At 40.1% G+C, this 19,566-nt stretch overlaps 1 protein-coding gene across 3 annotated transcripts; it reads right to left on the reverse strand.

Moving 5' to 3' along the window:
- Nucleotides 1–1,528: 1,528 nt before the first annotated feature.
- Nucleotides 1,529–18,477, reverse strand: stn1 (STN1 subunit of CST complex). 3 transcript variants are annotated; one of them, XM_034083476.2, is made up of 10 exons: nt 18,389–18,477; nt 18,226–18,275; nt 17,893–17,988; nt 13,813–13,890; nt 12,896–13,060; nt 11,926–12,037; nt 3,484–3,634; nt 3,158–3,280; nt 2,979–3,051; nt 1,529–1,784 (listed from the first exon to the last, which is right to left on the reverse strand). In XM_034083476.2, exons 2-10 carry the CDS (start codon nt 18,248–18,250, stop codon nt 1,627–1,629), a joined length of 981 nt encoding a protein of 326 aa, XP_033939367.1. In that variant the 5' UTR covers nt 18,251–18,275; nt 18,389–18,477; the 3' UTR covers nt 1,529–1,626. The 3 variants fall into 3 exon arrangements, with proteins under 3 accessions (XP_033939367.1, XP_033939284.1, XP_033939200.1); XM_034083393.2 differs by having other exon boundaries at nt 12,896–13,057; nt 18,226–18,476; XM_034083309.2 differs by having other exon boundaries at nt 18,226–18,470.
- Between the last annotated feature and the right edge of the window lie 1,089 nt (nt 18,478–19,566).

The following is a 19,566-nucleotide window of genomic DNA, read 5'->3' on the forward strand; positions in this document are numbered from 1 at the left end:
CCTTCTTCGACAAGAAACGTACTGTGAGAAAGGGTAATGATGATGTGTTTGTTACTAGCGGAGACACTCGGCCTATCATTTCACTAATCTTCCCCCGGGGCCCCAGAACTTTTCCTTCCCGCTTCAGAGCATATTAAATAAAGTAACGTAGTGTCTCAACATGCAGGCCTGAATTCGACACGAACTGCAGGTTATTCGTTGAAATGTTCCTACTCCTACCGGTGTGATAATGAAGCTGTGCTCACTTTGTTCACACACTCTCCGGTCTCTAGTCACGAGCAGCTTTCTGGCCGGAGACACGAGCAGCTGGAGATATGGATACAGATGTTTCTCAGGCGACCAATCAGAAGCAGCCTGCTCTACATGAAAGAGCCAATTAACGACCGAACACTGCCCCCCTGTGCACACGGCAACACGGGCATGGTGCTAAAGCTTGGACTTATTACTCCTTTTTAGTTCAATAAATGTAACACCTAAAATGAATTAAGCCCCTTAACAGGTTTGCATGGCATGAAGATCAGATAAGTATCACATTTTAAGACGTTCTGTTGTTATTATAATGACTTTACTGTAAGCAGTAGGCTAAGGCTTGAACTCCAACTGGGCATCTGCCCCAGGGGATTCAAAAGCTCCAAGCCTACTGTGTGTGAACTGCTTTGTTGTGAAGTCATTTAATATACGTATGGGAAGATGTAAGGATAGATTACCAATAAGGCAAAGATTGTCAAGGGGTCAAAGAGGGAAAACTAATTTGTAGTTATGTAATGTATACATCTAAAAGGGCTTTCTTGCAAATCAAACATTTTTTATTTAATTGACAATCCACCAATTTTCACATGATATTTACTCATCATGATTCTGATGTTTTTCTACATGGACTCAGAGACTGCAAGTGTTTAACTGAAAGCCTGTAAAACAAACCGGGCATGTCGTTTCAAAGACTTGGGAATTGTCCAGACTGGGGAAGTCTAATACAAATGTAATTGAGTTATATTTTTAGTCCAACTTTCAGAAGTTTGATTCTCAGCCTAGATATGCATAATGCACGTTGGATGAGTAGTGCATTATATTTATGTCAGTATATAACCACATGCAGATACAACATATTTGTGCATGTTGCATTTTGGCATTATGATGTGCTTGCAACTGCTTTTTTTAAATTATGATAACAGAGATGGTAATAACTGCCGATAATTGGTATTATTATTTAACACTGCTTTTCTTACAGGTGTATCCTATGTAGTTTGTGTGTGCCTTGCCAGTCAGACTGGATATACTGTAAAGGGATGCGATATACATATTTGATGGGAGGACATCAATTGAGAGGGATGGGGACCAAGAGGTGCCTTGCATTTTAATGCAGCCATTTACAGCCACTTAGTTATATATTTTCTATTTATTTTAAAATGTATACTATCATTATTAATTACAACAGTGGATTGTAAAATTGTATCAGCATGGTTACAAACTTGACTTAAATGGATCCCAAAATAGATGTTCTTGACAATAGTCACGAAAAACAAAGGAATACAAATGACATGATTTATTTCAATTGGATGCTCACATTTTGGAGTAACAGGCCATACTACATATAGTATCTATATATACAGCCAAACTGTGCCTAAGTTAAAACACAGTGTAATGGCTGTCGCTGGTGCTGACGACGTCACTGTTGCACTCCAGTGATTTGAGGACCAGCTCCAGTGCCGCTCTGCTCACATTCAGGCTGTAGCGCTGCCTGACTGCAGACAGGATGTGCAGGATGTGGCAACCCTTGTCTACATCTGCAGGCACAGGAGGAAGACACTGTCAACACACAGGCATGTAGCCATGGAAACCAAGGTTAGATGGAGGCTTTAGACTTTTTATTTAGGCATTTTTGTTGGCCTTAATGTTACAACAATCTTACAGAAATATGTAATTTTACTAGGAGTATCACACAACAGTAGCCTTTCTATAGTGAAAATGAAGCCATTAATAAAGTTGTGCAGCAATTAAGTATTTTTGTCAGCAACCCATCACAAGGGCTCCCTCAACAAAAACAACGTAATGTTTCCAATGGAATTTGGAATATTGTAGAAAACAAGATCTATGGAAAACAAACACATTTATGATACTTACATGTTATGTTCAGAAGGATAATCTCCACATATTACTTTCAATAGTTGATGCGTAAATGCAATTGGCAGAAGTAGAAAGCTAAAGTTGGGCTATAAATAAACTACATCAAGTACTGTATCAGTATAATGAGGCTTAATAGTCTGTTTAAGTCATTTGTTAGCAACCAGTTTTTAAAAGCTTTTTAAACATTCACCAGTGGTGTGTTTACTGACACACCACTGGTGTATGTCATAAAACAAAGTTTGAACATCTGGTCAGTTGTATTTACCATGGACCTTATTTCAGGAATCTAACCAAAAACTAATGTTCACATTTAGACGAGTGAACCCGGAAGTGGTAACATGCCAACCAATATGGGTTAAAGAATCATTCTTACACCACTGTATTGAAGCAGAGATGAGTAAGTAGGTACTCTGCTGCACTGCCTCAAACACCTCCATTCGACACCTTTGTTTACTTCAGTTACATAGTGACATCACTATGTAACGCTGGCGCTTCTATTGGTTAGCGCTCCATTACATTGTAAGTGATAGGCTAAGGGACGGGACATCTCTAAGCGCTTGACCAACCGCAACAGAGGCGGCCAGCTAACCAATCAGAGCAGACTGGGCTCTGGTTTCAGACAGAGGGTGAAAAGAGGTGCTGCAGCACAGGCAGTATGAGAAATATAAAGAGCTTTTTGAACATTAAAGCATGGAGACATATCCCAGTAGAGTCACAAAAGACTAATATCAACCTGAACATTAGCATAATATGTCCTATTTAACTATTAACTAAAGTAACTGCTTTACACAAAACATTGCCACAAAGGTGAATTAGAGGAATTATCAAAATCTTGATACTTGAAGAGTACTTACACTTCTCTCTCTTGCAGTCCTCCCTGATGATATCTTTGACGGCTATGAGTAGATCTTTGTCCTGTGCAGTCACCTGGTGATGGACAACAACATCGAACACACACGTCCATAAGGCATCCTCACTTTAACAGCCTGCTGAGGTGTTAAGAATAATTTAAGGACTCTCTGATGTTTCTTACATGATAAAGCTCATCCTGGGATTTGACCTTGCGGTAAACAATACCCTCATCCTGAAGAATTTTCAGGGCATCCTTGAGGAGCTGCCGGAGCTGCTGGCATGCAGATGGACCCGCCACGGGCTCCTTCGTAGCAACAGAGAAGCATGGTAATACAGCAGTGCTAAAATGAAATTACATTTCAAATGGCATTTTCTTCTATGTTTTGGAAGGATATACTTTATTATATTGAAGGACACTTCAAATACAGTCTGACGTTTGATTTTCCTTTCATCCCACCTCCACACATCTTCAAAAATAAACTGATCCAATATTATAATAGGGCGTACCTGGTCTGCTGGTGCAGTTTGAGGCTGTCTAAGGATCAGAGGCTGCAGGAGGTCCTGGACATCATACGGCCTGAACCTGCTCACCGACTTCTGCTTAAAGAAATCCTTGATGATATTGGTTGCCTTGCCGATGGAACTGACAGCTGATTCACTGAACAACACAGAGAGAAAATGGCCTTTATAGACTTCATACTTAAGGCCCTGACAAACCAAACTGACACCAAAGAACACGCCCCGATGGACTGTTGTGTCGCCTCACGTGTCCTGCGTCTTGGCCAAAAACACAACGCTGGAACACAACGCCAAGATGGGAGGCGCATGCTCGTGAACTGTTCGCGCCGTGTTAAGGCCCCTAAACACCAAGCCGATTTCGGCCGTCGATAGATGTCTGGCTGTCGATGAGCGTCCTGTCACCCTACTCAGATTGGTGTGTCCCGCACCGTCGTGTCTTTTCGGCCGTGCTGACACCTTCCGCTGAGCTGTCGGAAAAATAAATCACTCTGATTGGCTATTCAGCTTAGCGAATCAGTGCATGAGAAGCGAGGTATGCAAACAAACGATTAAGAAGGCACACACAGACGGCTATTATTTTTCATTTTCATCTATCTGCTTCCACAAGCAAGGGCTGATACAGCCAGTACTGCACTAAAGATGTTTTCGATGGACGAGAGTGAAAATGGAACGCACACGCTATTTGTTGTTTGTATCACACAGTCTGTCTTCCGGTTGCCTCTTTTGAATGACGAATACACACTACCGCCGCCTAAGGAGAGTTATTGCCACTCACGCATGCGCCGCTTGTACGTGCTACTTGGCCGTCGGCTGAAGTCTTTGCGGTGTGTTCCAGTGCGACTGTTGGCCAAGACCATAGACTGTATATATAAATATAGGCGGAATCGGCCACTAACGTCTCGACAGTGACGTCAGAGTCTAACTCCCGCCTGCTCCAGCCTGATCCAAATAAGGGCAAAGAGGCGGAGCCGAGGCAGGACCTGCTGCCACCGGGCTGGAAGTTCCAGAGCTAGCTCAAGCTAAAAAGCTAAGCTAACATGAAATACATGCATACCAAGTTACTGCGTGGCACTTTCGTTTGTTAAAATAGTGTAGTTCCCCTATATAAACGTTACATTCCTAATCAAACGAGACAATAATTCTTAATGCTTGTCATTCACACATTAATTAAATAAAATAAGTACCGATACATAGCAGAACAATTGTGGCGATGTTCAGTTTAATAAGCCTTGTTCAACATAATTTATTTAGCTAATACTACAGCGGGCTGCAGGCGAACCAAGTCCGCGTTTCGCTGCATTCCTTGATCTCCAGTTATAACCCCGGACTCCGCCGCCCGGAGCTAACGGAGCCGCAGGGGGCTAGCTCCGGGACGCCGGCTGGAGCTAGCCCCCTGCGACTCCGTTAGCTCCGGCGGCCACCACTGGGATAATTCGGTCCCCTTTTAATATTTGCTCCTGTTTAGCATTATGGGCGTCATATCCATAGACTATAAAAGTCTTACCCAAGGCTGAATCATAAACTAAACTGTATATATACATGTATAAAGGGTTACGTCCTTAGCTGGCTAATAAGCTATATAACAAGCTAACAAGCACACAAACACCTGCGAACGGGGTTAACATGTATAATATTATCATTTTAGACTTCTTTGAAGTTCTGTTAGTACATTCAACCGCACAGCACGACATTTTAATTGTCTGGTATTTGTAACAAAATTCCCTAAAAGGCACAATCACCACGAACACGGCTAAAGGGTCAAGTACAGTAACTACAACTAGAGAATGCAATTCCTGAAGAAATTGCTAGTGGGAATGCTTTATGCTGAAAAGCTGACGCTGAAATGTAATGTGGAAGAAGAAAGTGAAGAATTTAGATTGAAATGATACATGAACACTGGGGGCTTGAATGTGCGATGAGAGAAGAAAAGAAAGTAAAAAGGCTTGGAAAAGCAGAAGAATATTTGAACTGCAAACTTTTGAACTAACTTGATGGCGAATTATCTGTCGCCATGCCAACGGCATTTGGTGACATCCCATAATCAGGGTTCTTACACCTTTTCCAAAGTCAAATTCAAGCCCTTTTCAAGCATTTTCAAGGTGCATTTTCCAGCATCTTACAGCTGTTGTAAATTACATATTTATATACACATACTCAAATGATTATTTCCCTACCTCACATTAAATCAGATGTTCTTTATGCTATAAACAACCACATGTGTGTTTCGTGATAGCATTCTACACGAGGATGAAAAATTAAAGAAAAGAAAACTAAGTTTAATATTTCAAAATTAGTGATCTGTACGTAGACTGGGCCTCCCATATAACCTGTCTGAGCCGATATACAACAATCAGCCAAATAACTTTTCAATACATTATTGATTAATTGTTGAGGTACTTTTAGGTTGGTAGTGAACGCAAGTCAGAGGTACATGGTGTACTTCTACTCCACTGCAGTTCAGAGGTTCATGGTGTACTTCTACTTCTCTACAGTTCAGAGGTACATGGTGTACTTCTACTCCTCTACAGTTCAGAGGCACATGGTGTACTTCTACTCCTCTACAGTTCAGAGGCACATGGTGTACTTCTACTCCTCTACAGTTCAGAGGTACATGGTGTACTTCTACTCCTCTACAGTTCAGAGGTACATGGTGTACTTCTACTCCACTACAGTTCAGAGGTACATGGTGTACTTCTACTCCTCTACAGTTCAGAGGTTCATGGTGTACTTCTACTCCTCTACAGTTCAGAGGTACATGGTGTACTTTTCCTCCTCTACAGTTCAGAGGTACATATGGTGTACTTCTACTGCACTACATGTATTTAACACCTTTAGTTACTTCACAGATGTGGATGAATGATGTGAAATATAATCAAGTGTTAAATCAGACTTTAGTTCCACCTGGAGTAAATCCACCAGCTACCCTGCAGTCTACAAAGTACTTCAGACTAGCTGCACCTCCACCAGCTACCCTGCAGTCTACAAAGTACTTCAGACTAGCTGCACCTCCACCAGCTACCCTGCAGTCTACAAAGTACTTCAGACTAGCTGCACCTCCACCAGCTACCCTGCAGTCTACAAAGTACTTCAGACTAGCTGCACCTTCACCAGCTTTGAGAACACTTTCATGATCAATCATTATAAAACATATCATAGATATTATTCTGAAATGGACCAATCTGCACAACGACTACTTTTAGTGTCGCTACTTTCACTATATTTAGATGAGAATACTTTTCTATTTTCACTTGAGGAACATTTTGAATGCAGGACTTTTACTGTAACAGAGTATTCCTACACTCTGGTACTTCTACTTTTACTAAGTACAAGATCTGAGTACTTCTACTTTTACTCAAGTACAAGATCTGAGTACTTCTACTTTTACTCAAGAACAAGATCTGAGTACTTCTACTTTTACACAAGTACAAGACCTGAGTACTTCTACTTTTACTCAAGTACACGATCTGAGTACTTCTACTTTTACTCAAGTACAAGATCTGAGTACTTCTACTTTTACTAAATACAAGATCTGAGTACTTATAATTTCACTACAAGATCTGAGTACTTCTACTTTTACTCAAACAATATCTGAGTACTTCTACTTTTACTCAAGTACAATATCTGAGTACTTGTACTTTTACTCAAGTACAATATCTGAGTACTTCTCCACCTCTGGTAGTGTATTAGCCTGAATTGTAGCCACATAATCACGCAGAGCTGCATAAAAATAGACTCACAATGGTAACAAGTGGAAAATAATATTTACAAATGTGTCCAATGATTTGTAGGTAATTCTGACTACTCAAGACTCCTGACTTATACATCTCCAAAGGAAGACTGTGTTCATTCTACAATTACATGGGATTAAAGCAACATGTAGTTTTACTTGTATAATACTTACATTTTATATAAAAGACAGTTTATTTTCATCTGTTTTCAAATAAACAAAGTCTTGGCTTTCAAAATATTAAACTTGTTTCGGCAAATTCAGATGCTAAATACAACTTTGAAGCTTCGGCATAATTACAAGCAGATAACGGACTAATGTAACGTCACAGCAAGCATAACAACAGCCGGTGTTTCTCGTGAGTGTTTCCCCGGTACACAAACGCAAACATACACAAACACACTCGCGAGCTTCCCCCAGACCAGTAATACAAACGAAAATGTGTCTTCGGGTCAATGTGACTGATTTCGATAGAGCAAGTCACATTTGGTTTAGGCACGAAACATACTACCAGCAGAAATACATTGCTTTCAAAATCGCTCTGAGTCGAATCAATAGATTATATTTCATGACTATAACACGAAATGCCGTGAGTGCTTCATCCTCTGAACACCACAGGATGGCGTCTGTAACGCACATATTAACATAGGTACGCTCCTCTGAAATGATTGCAATTATTATTATCCCTCAATCGAGTTCGCTATTCAGCTAGCTAACGTTAGCTTAAACAAATGTAACATGCAACGTTAGCCTAATCTAAAATGCTCTTCTACGGCGTACCTTTCATGTGGCTCGTCAGCGCAGACTCTCGCATCGTTATTTGTTGCAAACTTTGCAGGAGGCTACTCGTGGGCTTGACCCTCGTCTTAGCCATGGCTTGTATTTGTCTTCTGCTAGCCAACGCTCGTTGAAACGGCAACCTCCTGGCACACAGACATCTATCACTCTCATCAGAATGCCCAGGTCACACGTAACCCAGACACTTGCAGGTCACGCGCATAGCGCGGGAAGGCCGCAGCGGAGCTGTTTTATGTAGAAGCGAAGCAATTCTTTTCTTTTAATCTAAAAAGCGAACTATTCAGTCAGACAGCAATTTTTTGTAAAAGTAAAGCATTTACATTTTCAAGCACTTTATCTCAATTTCAAGCACCATTCCCAAAATTCAAGCACTTTCCCAACCTTGAAAACAGCACGTCAAATTTCAAGCATTTTCAAGGATTTCAAGCACCCGTACGAACCCTGCATAATACGCTTAGGTGCGTTGATGGCTGCATCGTTACCAAACCTGTGAAGTTTTGGGGCGTTTGGAGCAGTTTCACTGAAGTTATGAGAAAGCCGTGTTTCATGGCGAGCATTGTGTTGCCATGGCAACGGCATTTGAAGAAATCTCAAAACTGTCCTGTAGATGTCTTCACGGCTGGACTGTTGGCACACATGTGAAGTTTGAGCACTTTTTGAACATTTTCATAGGAGTTATAGCGGCATCATGTTTTATGGTGAGGGATATGTTTCCATGGAAACGGCATATGGTGAGATCTCAGATTTGGCGTAGAGCTGTTGAGGCATGGACCGGTGATATACAAGTGAAGATTGGGGGACGATTGGACCGTGTTGATGGGACTTACAGCGACATCATGTTTCATGGCGAATGATCTGTCGCCATGGCAACGGCCTTTTATGACACCCCATAATATGCTTAGATGCGTTGATGGCTGCATCGTTACCAAACCTGTGAAGTTCTGGGCTGTTTGGAGTATTTTCACTGAAGTTATGAGAAAACCGTGTGTCAAGGCGAGCATTGTGTTGCCATGGCAACGGCATTTGAAGAAATCTCAAAACTGTCCCGTAGATGTCTTCACGGCTGGACTGTTAGCACACTGCTATCTGAAGTCTGCTGCTCTGAGCATGTCAGTTGGAGTGATGACATCATCGTGTTTATATTTGAGCTAACGAGCTCTGCAGAGATCACAGGTTTCCATTGTTCTGAGAGATAAACCTCTTACATGTGAACGTTTTGTGGAAGAACCGTAACAAATATCTGTGAAATTTCAAAACGTGAAGTATGTCAAGGAAGTTGAGTATCTGATGTGTAATTTTTGTGTACTTTCGGGTTAATAATGTGGCCTTTTTGGCAGTTTAACTAAAGGTGTGCGGCTGCTACCGTGAGGAAATACCAGCCTGAAATTACAATGGGCTTCAATGGAGGAATGTTAAATGTTTGTGTCACTTCATGCCCTCAAGAGGCATTTTGTTTAATATTTTTTGCCTAATTATTTATCATTTTTCAAGCTATGAGATGTTTTCCTACGTTTGTCATGATAAATTATGTCTCAGGAATGTAGGGTTTGGTAATTATGGCAGTTTTAAAAAAATATATATAAAAAAATATATGAAGGCAAATTTCAAGATTTCCTCCACTCTAGCTGTGACATCACGCACTCTAGTTAATGTTAAAATCTGAAGAAAACCTCTATAACAAGGTCTGAACAATGTTTAATATCTCTAAAAATAATATTTAAAAGTTGTTTTACACGAATAATGTCAGAAAGATGTGTAACATTTTAAAGTTGGACTGAGGTTTCTGAGTGAAAGTATGAATGAACAGTTAGCAGTTGAAGTTGCATGAAGATTTGTTGAAGTCTGAAGATTTTCTCCATTGACTCCAATGTTAAAAATGTGATGTATTATGGGATGTATCTCAGAAATTATGAAAGTTATGAATGAGAAAAGTAATAGCCATCGATTCCCGACCGAGCTGAACGTTTTGATGTTTGAACGGAATTTCTGCGATGTGGAATGTGGGAGGAGAAGCGCGGCAAAATACCGACGGAATAATAATAAACTTTTCGTGCGTAGCATAACATATAGTTGGAATGCTGTTAACGTGGAGCGTTGCTGGCGTTGCTGGCGTTGATGGCGTTGCTGGCATTGCTGGCTTTGCTCGCTACAAAAGTTGAGCAATGTTCAACTTTTGACGCCTCGACGGAGGCGTCAGCCAATCGAATCATATGCCAGTACAAGCTCTAGCCAATCAAACCGCATGCTTGTGTGTCTGGGGCGGGAGATTCATGTGATTGGTTGTTGGTCGAGTGTCAAACACGCCCGCCGGCAAGCGTCAACGCACGCCGCTGTGTGGACGGGCCGTACGGCACGTGGTGGAAGGTGGAATCTAACTATATCCCGAATACTTTGTATTGCATCCAGGGGTAGAAACATGTTTATTTCTGCTGTAAAGTTGGGCATTTTAACATGGGGTTCTATGGAAATTCATCCTTTCTGCAGTCATCGCCTATCAGCCAATAGATGAACTGCAGTTTGAGGCACTTCCTTATTGGCCTCCGGGCTCTGGCCCAGAGTTTGCCGCTTGGCCAAGATGCAGGAGACGTGAGGCGACACAACAGTCGTATTCTTTTGGTGTCAGCTTGGTGTGTAGGGGCCTTTATGCATGCCCACTGCATCTTGCAGGAGCGCGCACAGCGTAAAAAATCCAAAACTCACAGACATTTCAATGATTTATACGGCAAAGTTAGGTTTGGAAACGGTATCATTTCCTTTTTGGCGGGCATGCATAACACGCCATAACACTGGAGCCTCACTGCGCGGAAACTTTGGCGCTGTTCCGAGTTTGTTTTAATCTGTCAAAATGACGGACTGCTGAAAATATTCAGTTAACGCGCAGAAAGAAACTATTTAAGCATTGTGGCTGGCAACCTTAAAGTACTGCTGCTACCACATTCCATGCATCAGTAATTATAATCCAAGATTATATTAATATACAACATCATAACACTGACAGGCAAATGATGTATCATCATGTACATCTGTATCTTCTGACTTTTATTGTAGTATAGCCAGTGGCGTAACAAGGTTGTGATTGGCCCCGGTGCAAATTTTGTTATCATAATTGGCATTATGAGAGACATTCTCGAGACATGAACAAAGACAGAATGTCTCTTCTTATGTCTCTCATTACAACATGTATGAAGGGATTTTTTTAAGAGGATATGAACCAAACAGATTTGGGATACTGTATATATACACAACACCATTTTAAAAATTATATTTTAACACATACCTACAATTTAAATGCTGCATTAGTCCATATTGCAACGTTGATATAATTCAATTAATTGCACAGCCCAAGTGTGTTGTGATTTTTACAGTAAATCACCTAAAACAGCTTTCTGTTAAACGCAATAGTAGAGTGATGTCAGAGAAATACAAACTAAAAGGAACAGCAGAAGAAGAGAGGCAGGAAGTAAACACTTACAGGAACATGGTGTGGACTCTGTCAGTGTTTAAAAAAAGGTGAAGAGACTTGGACAGTTACAGAAAACCTCCATCAGTGCTGCCATCATTTAAGTTATGCTGCAGTTGTTGCAGTTCCAGCCATTGGTTCGAGCGGAAGAGCCAATGTTTTTTTGGCAGAACCAATACCTTCATTTTTAAAACCAGATTCTCTGTCAATGTGTTGGTTTATTTAGTGTGTAGATGTGTAAGGAGCAGATATCGTACTCTCCCCTTCTTCCCTTCTTGCTGAACCGAGAACTAATTCTCATTTAATGTGAATAGAAACATGGTAATAGTCATTCCTTTTGACATTTTTCTAGAAATGTGGTCAAATGTTCAATAACTGAATGGAATCCTGGCACCAGTGATGTAATATGCTGTGATGGTGCGATATAAGGGATGGATGCTCGTACCCGGTTGCTGTAGGTTGCAGCTCAAGTGGTTTGTCATAACACTGCCTGTAGAGCTGAGGAACCTCCATCATCCACGCTATCTGGACCGCCATCACTGGGTCGTTCACTTTATCTGGGAACACACACACACACAGATACACAGGTGATGAATGGGCAGAGGATATACAGTAGATGGTGTGTACTCTCAAATAAAGAATGTGCACTGTGTGTGCTTGTGTAAGAAAGAGAGACACATGTAAGGCATCATTAAACAAGACCACAGTGATAGGATAAAGAAAGTCCTTGCGAGGCACTTTCAGTCTGTGTGGGTCACTGTGAGAATGCATGTTCATGTTTCAGCATGTGTAGTTTCTGATACAACAGTTACATGTTGGTATTTAAGGCCATTAGTAGTCTTATTCTAATCAGAATCAGAATGTGTATATACTTTCACATGGCTGCTATATCGCTGAACTTTTACTGGATGTGAATGTTTGTATATTGTGTAATTTTTTCTTTAATATTCATATTTCTTTCTTATACATGCTTGTTGAGAGATATTAAGCTGTCTTTGGCTCTTTGCTGTAACTATTGTAAATGTCCCCGAATAAAGGTATTCTGATTCTGATTAAAATAAATTAAATAAGATAGGATACTTATATAAACATAACAAGTTAAAGCAAGAATGTGGAATATAATAAAATGTATATATATATAAAAACATAAAAGTTTAATTCCAGGTTTTTATTTAAAAAACCTGGAATAAAATATGTTCATAAAAAGGAAGATGTTTATATTTAACAAAATATATTAAAATAAGAATGTGAAATAAAATAAAAATATTTATATAAAGTTAAAGTTAAATATCTAATACAAAATAATATTAAAACCAATTAATACAAATATTTATATAAACATAATAAGTTTGAGTATTATCGCTGGTGAGTACATTTCTGATAACAAATAGCACATGGCAGTCCTGTGCACTCACAGAAGCAGGAGGCCATGATTTCTCTCTGTTGTCTGGACGTCTTCACCGGTCCTCTGACCCGGAGCAGCTCTCCGATCTCCAGCCGGCAGCGGCTCTGCTGCGCCTGCCTCAGCTTCTTCAGCTCACTCACCGGGTTAAAGCCCCCGTCACCGGGTTTCACCCCTGCTGGAGATGAGGGGAAATTAGTATAGGATATTAGGATATTACACGGTGGTTTGTGTTAATAAATAAGTGTAATTTATAAAGGAATAGTTGAAATGTAGTTAAAGTAAAGGTAGCAATGTAAAATAGGTCATTTCAATGAATCTCTAACTGTTAATGATCTGCTTTGTACATTTATTTAATGAGTACATTTTCCAAATGTACTTGACACTAAAAGAAAGGGAAACAGTTGGAGTCGGGGATATTTACATGTTTTTAAGCTATGATTTTGTTGGTCCAGCCTTTGGTCAATGACTGTGACCCATGAACTATAATGGACAGCACTGCTCTAAAGAGTACCTTTAAGACAACTCGTATACAGTTATAAAACTGCATTTACTAATACTGACAATAGTTAAGTAATATTCATAGTGTTGCTTTTTATATTGTCTTTTAAATGGAAGATGTGCCCTACAGCTGTAGGCAAAACCAAAAATACGAAGTAGAAAAAGGTATACGGGCTACAGACAATATACTTTGTGTGTGTCATTTGCAACATTTAGGTACACCTGCAATTAACTCTCATGGAGAGATAAGCAGCATGGTCAAAATAGAGACAACATTTACAGATGTTATGTAAATGAAAATCAGTACATTAATCCTTTTATTTTGGAAGTCAATGTACAGTGATTTGGCAACTTTAGTGTACTTCTGCTTAATTAGAAGTCTAATACAAAGCAAAACAAGCATTACTGAGATTCATAAATCAAACTCACATTTGGAAGAATTTTCCTCTTCTTTGAACACGTCATTTTTCCAGCATAGGCAGTTTATCACGCCAGTACCATCATCCACTGTGAACAGAAGAAGAGACACTCAAAACCTGTTGTAGCTTGTGAGCGTTAAGGATGCCAAATTCCTCTGTAGGCTATTGTACAACAGGAGAGTGTGTGTCAGTTTGTGAGATGTAAATAAAGAATAGTGATCTCAACATTTCATCCAAAATATGCAACATCATTGTATTGCTAAGATGGGCCACACACACACACACACACACACACACACACACACACACACACACACACACACCACACACACACACACACACACACACACACACACACACACACACACACACACACACACACACACACACACACACACACACACACACACACACACACACACACACACACACACACACACACACACACACACACACACACACACACACACACACACACACACACCTCAAAGTGTACAATTCTTGAGAGAGAACAAGCACATTTGTGGCATCTGCAGGCAGTGGCAGGTACTTCCGGCATCTGCCACTGATGCCACTACCTGCCGATGCATCTGCCGCTGCTGAATGGGAGTTGCCACAAGATGCCAGAGTAAGAGAAAGTTTACGGTAGCTGCCACTCGCCTTCCGTGGCAAATGCTGCTGTTTAAACCCGTATTTATCGTGTAAAATGTCACTGTTTAGGCATGACTTTATCGAACTGATCTGTACACAGGACTGAAGACTGATGTGCGATCTCTATTTTTCAAAAAGATTAAAAAGATTTTACTTGGAGAATGTGGTTTGTTAAAATAAATATTTTTATGAAAATACTCAAGATACATTATATGTAAATAAAGACAACTTATTGACATTAAGATCTATCATTATTGACCAGAGGTGGGAAATAGGCTAAATAAGTACATATACTCAAGTACTGTACTTATGATTTAGAAATAGCCTACTTGTGCTTTAGTTGAGTATTTAAATTGTATGTTACTTAGTACTTCTACCCCACTACAATTCAGAAGTAAATGGTGTACTTTTACTCCACTACATTTATTTAATACCTTTAGTTACTTACTACAGATGCTGATTAATGATGTGAAATATAATCAAGTCTTAAATCAGACTTTAGTTACTCCTGGAGTAAATTCACAAGCTACCCTACAGTATACAAAGTCATTCAAACTAGCTACACCTTTACTAGCTTTGATAACACTTTAATGATCACTAATTATAATGAAAACATGTAATATGTACTTTAAGTATATTTTTATGCTAATACTTTTGCGCTTTTACTTGAGTAACATTTTAATGCAGGACTTTTACTTGTAACAGAGTATTCCTACATTTAGGTAGGCTACTTCTACTTTTACTTAACACTAGAACCGCCAGGGGTCGCTGTATAGCCTACCTAAAACCGCCAACGGGTCAAATGTACCCGCTATTAGAATGCATTGATATTCAAGGTACAATGTTATTTTATTTATCATACTAGAACACAAGGTTAACAGTGAGTTTTGCCACTACTCGCCGTGGCATGTACCTTGGCATTTGCAGGCACTTCCGGCATCTGCCACAGATGCCACTACTTGCCGAGGCATCTGCCGCTGCTGAACGGGAGTTGCCACTAGATGCCGGGGTAAGAGAAGGGTTACGGTAGCTGCCACTCGCCTTCCATGACAAATGCTGCTGTTTAAACCCGTATGTGCAGATGCCACTACTCCGTGGCATCTGTGGCAGGTACTTCCGGCATCTGCCACAGATGCCACTACTTGCTTGCTAATATTGCGTAATGTTAATTATTTGGTCTTTTTTTTGGTTTGTTTAGATTTACTGATATCAATATCAAATAAGAATCATCTGAAGCATTGAGAAATGTTGCCGTGCATATAGCCTACTATTTTTGGATTTGGACATTCTTAATGTCTTTCTCAAATAGTCAAACACTTATGATTTTGAGACAAACCTGAGGGAAATAAATTGAAATTGTTGTTTGTGCCATACAGTTAGGATTTGAAATCTGAAATAAATATAAAGGCTGATGAAAAATCCCAGATTTAAAACACACACAGTTCTTATACTGCCCCTCCCAAAAAATTCTATTTTTGATGCAGATTAGCCAAACTGTAAGAGTATAGCCAATACAAAATGATGAGTATCCGCTAGTAATGGATTTTATCATTTAAATAATTGAAATTTATTTTATTACATTTTACACGATAAATACGGGTTTAAAAAGCAGCATTTACCACGGAAGGTGAGTGGCAGCTACCGTAAACCTTCTCTTACTCTGGCATCTTGTGGCAACTCCCGTTCAGCAGCTGCATGATGCCTCGGCAAGTAGTGGCATCTGTGGCAGATGCTGGAAGTACTTGCCACTGCCTGCAGATGCCACAAAATGAGCCAGGCCCTATGCAATTCTTTGTGCACGCTATTTTCAGAACCTTTTTAACTAATGATCCCAATGAGGGGTGGGGAAAAAATGGCCATTTCCAAAAGATGGTTGTGACAAGTCCACATCGTCCCAAGTATAAATAACGACAATGAATTATAATACTGATAAAAGTGGAATACAATTAGGCAGAGATGGAGTACTCGAGTCCTGGGCCCTTTCTCATTTCTCTAACTCCCCTCCTCGACTCCTATCCTCGATACTTAGTTCTGCCCACAGGAGATGCGAGCGGAGGAGCTGAGGAGGGGAACCGAGGAGAGAGGAGGGGAAGCAGCAGGCGGTTAGAGAAATGAGAACTCCTCTGCTCTGAGCGGTCATTTTAAAGAGACGTCCATTAATGATGACAGGAGGCACAGCAGCCCTCTGTCTGATGGACAGATGTGTTCATGATGACTTATATATTTACTTTGATTCATTCACAGTGCGGTATAATGAGACAATAACAGGCTACAGATGCGGACACACACACACATATATATGTGTATATAAATATATACAATTTAAGAATCAAACAGAGCACTCTCATAATAACGTAACACTATCAGAGACTGGATATATCCCCTCTCCCCTCTCTGGTCGCTACAATGAGGAAAATAAATTACGGGCCAAAAGTTTTATTTACAAGTATTAAAAGTAATCAGAGGACACCAAACCAACTGAGACCTGTCTGTCCGCTGTATCTACGCACTGTACAACACACACACCTACACACTGTACCACACACACTGTACCACACACACACACACACACACACACACACACACACACACACACACACACACACACACACACACACACACACACACACACACACACACACACACACACACACACACACACACACACACACACACACACACACACACACACACACACACACACACACACACACACACAAGCTATATCATTAGCTAGTTCTAGCTAATGATATAGCTAGAACTAGTCATATCATGATATGGCTGCTGCCCCTCCCTACATGCAGATCACGCATACTCAAACCTCATCTTATGCCCAAATCCCAGCTGAGAGGGTCTTCTCTACAGCTGGCCTGATTGTAAATTGCCTCCGCACCCACCTCTCCCCTGAGTAAACATGCTCATATTCTTAAACAAGAATGAGTATTGGATAGCTGCATTCTGTGCATAGGCCCGGTTATCGGTTGTTGATCTCTGTTGTAATAGGGTTACGTTACCCTAACCCGTTATGTTGTTCGTGTATGATCCCTCTTTCATTTAAAAACCAAGTTATGTTTTAAGCATGACGCTGCAGGCCTATAGCTGTTAACTGCTCAAACTGTGATCACCAGTTTAATACATACAACACATTCGACTTGGTTTCTATACTTATTTGAACATGTATTTATTTATTTTTCCAAAACATTTTTTTTTTTTTTGTCAACATTTTTAGAATAAATAATAATCGAATAATCGAATATACATTTGCTTTTAAATTCCCATCCCTAAATACAATATTTAAGAATGTTGCTGAAATACTTCATACATTATGTATGTCAATGATACACAAGCACACACATAATGTATAGTGTTTAATAAAATATAATAATATCAGTGAATATATATTTTATTTTTATTTTGGTGAGGGGAATAACAAGATTACCTCCATAACAGAAGAAGTCTTCTCTTTCTCTCTGGTAAACCACTGTCCCAAGTACATCAACCTTGTAAATTGGATGGGAGTTGTAGAAGTAAATACCTGTGGGACATGGGTGCATACAGGATACAAATAATAAATACAGTTGGCTATGAACTTACAGAACGATAATTAGTTAGCTTACTTGCTAATATCATATGTATAGCAACTGACGTTAGTTTGTAAGTTGTTAAGTATTAAGAACTGTAATGTTACGTGTGAAAGTTATAATGTATAGATAGACCAAGGAGTCAGGACACAGTGGGTTTCTATAAGTTAGAGACAGTTAGCTGTTGTTACCTGGCACCTGTGTGGACTCTGTCATCTGCAGGATGTCTCTGACATACAGCCTGGCGAAAGCAGAAAAGATCGGGTCCAAACCCCATAACATCGATGGGGGCTCTTCTGCTGGATCCATTGTAGGGGCTTGCATTTCATTATGAAAACAAAACAGATTACTTACCTAATATGTGGAACCGGTGTAGGTATGTGTTCGGCCTACCAGATCTGTTCGGGGTCCGTTACGCTTACCAATGACGTCATGCATTGGCTGTACGGCTACCCAAGAGGACCGTTTACACGGCCAAATTCCGCAAAGAATATTAAAAAAATAACAGTCGACAGTGAATGTATGTTAGTGGAACTGTGTCAGGAAAGTGAAGTGTTAATTAAGGAATGTTAATGTATGAAGAACTGAAATGCATAAAATAGAAAGTTAATATGTAGCATTTCCCTCTGAAATATGGTCGAAGACTTTACTGATGATTTATAATGTATTGAAATGCCAGACTCAACGTAAGAACTTGTGTCATTTTATTTATGAATATGGTATTATAACACTGGAGTTTGTTCTTTGTTACTATAACTTGATCATTCTATTTCAGTTTGTGGGCTACAGACAGTTTATGGTAGCAGCACGTTAACAGCTTCATCCTCTGAACGTGTGTACTGTCGTATATGTCCGCATCTGTTGCCGCACTGTCAATGAATTAAAAGTAAATAGGCTGTGCCTCCTGTCATCATTAACGGACGTCTCAGACCGCTCAGAGAGGATTTCTCATTTCTCTAAACGCCTGCTGCTTCCATAGCTGCTTCCCCTCCTCTTTCCTCGGTTCCCCTCCTCGACTCCTCCGCTCGCATCTCCTGTGGGCAGGACCAGCGCCATATAGATAGAATAGGAGTCGAGGAAGGGACATTTGAGTATTGAGAAGCCTTCCTGGTACCTACACCGGCGAATAAGCTAGCTACTGCGTGCTTCCTGCATTGGTCTTGGCAGGAACCAAAAATATTGGTCACGTGACGCTCAGTTTAGTAAAAATAAGTATTCTTTATTTACGGTGGTTCAGCAATATGCACATACGATAGGTTAGGAAGGTTTCAATTACATAATATTAATAAAACACACTTAAAAGCAGAAGCAAATCATTTTTCAGTCTTTATGATGCGTTCGTGTTTCGCAATGGTGCCCGGACATGTAGTTTCAGGCACACAAAGGAACACGACTGTTTTTAGAGGCGATGGTGGCAGATTGGCACAGAAACACTTCAACACACATGTAATAAACAGCATATTGATTATGTGTCTGGATGAAAATCTGCTACAGTATCTTCGTTGATGGTTTGAGGACCCAGCACATTTTCT

This window comes from Pseudochaenichthys georgianus, chromosome 1, assembly GCF_902827115.2.
Source record: "Pseudochaenichthys georgianus chromosome 1, fPseGeo1.2, whole genome shotgun sequence".
In the NCBI taxonomy this organism is placed as follows: Eukaryota; Metazoa; Chordata; class Actinopteri; order Perciformes; family Channichthyidae; genus Pseudochaenichthys; species Pseudochaenichthys georgianus.

Coding starts and splice junctions, on each gene's coding strand:
- stn1 (XM_034083309.2), bottom strand. CDS start 18,358: ATGCAAGCCCCTACAATGGATCCAGCAGAAGAGCCCCCATCGATGTTA. Junction 12,038..12,895: donor AATCATGGCCTCCTGCTTCT/GTGAGTGCACAG, acceptor GTGTGTTCCCAG/ATAAAGTGAACGACCCAGTG. Junction 3,052..3,157: donor CCCAGGATGAGCTTTATCAT/GTAAGAAACATC, acceptor GTCCATCACCAG/GTGACTGCACAGGACAAAGA.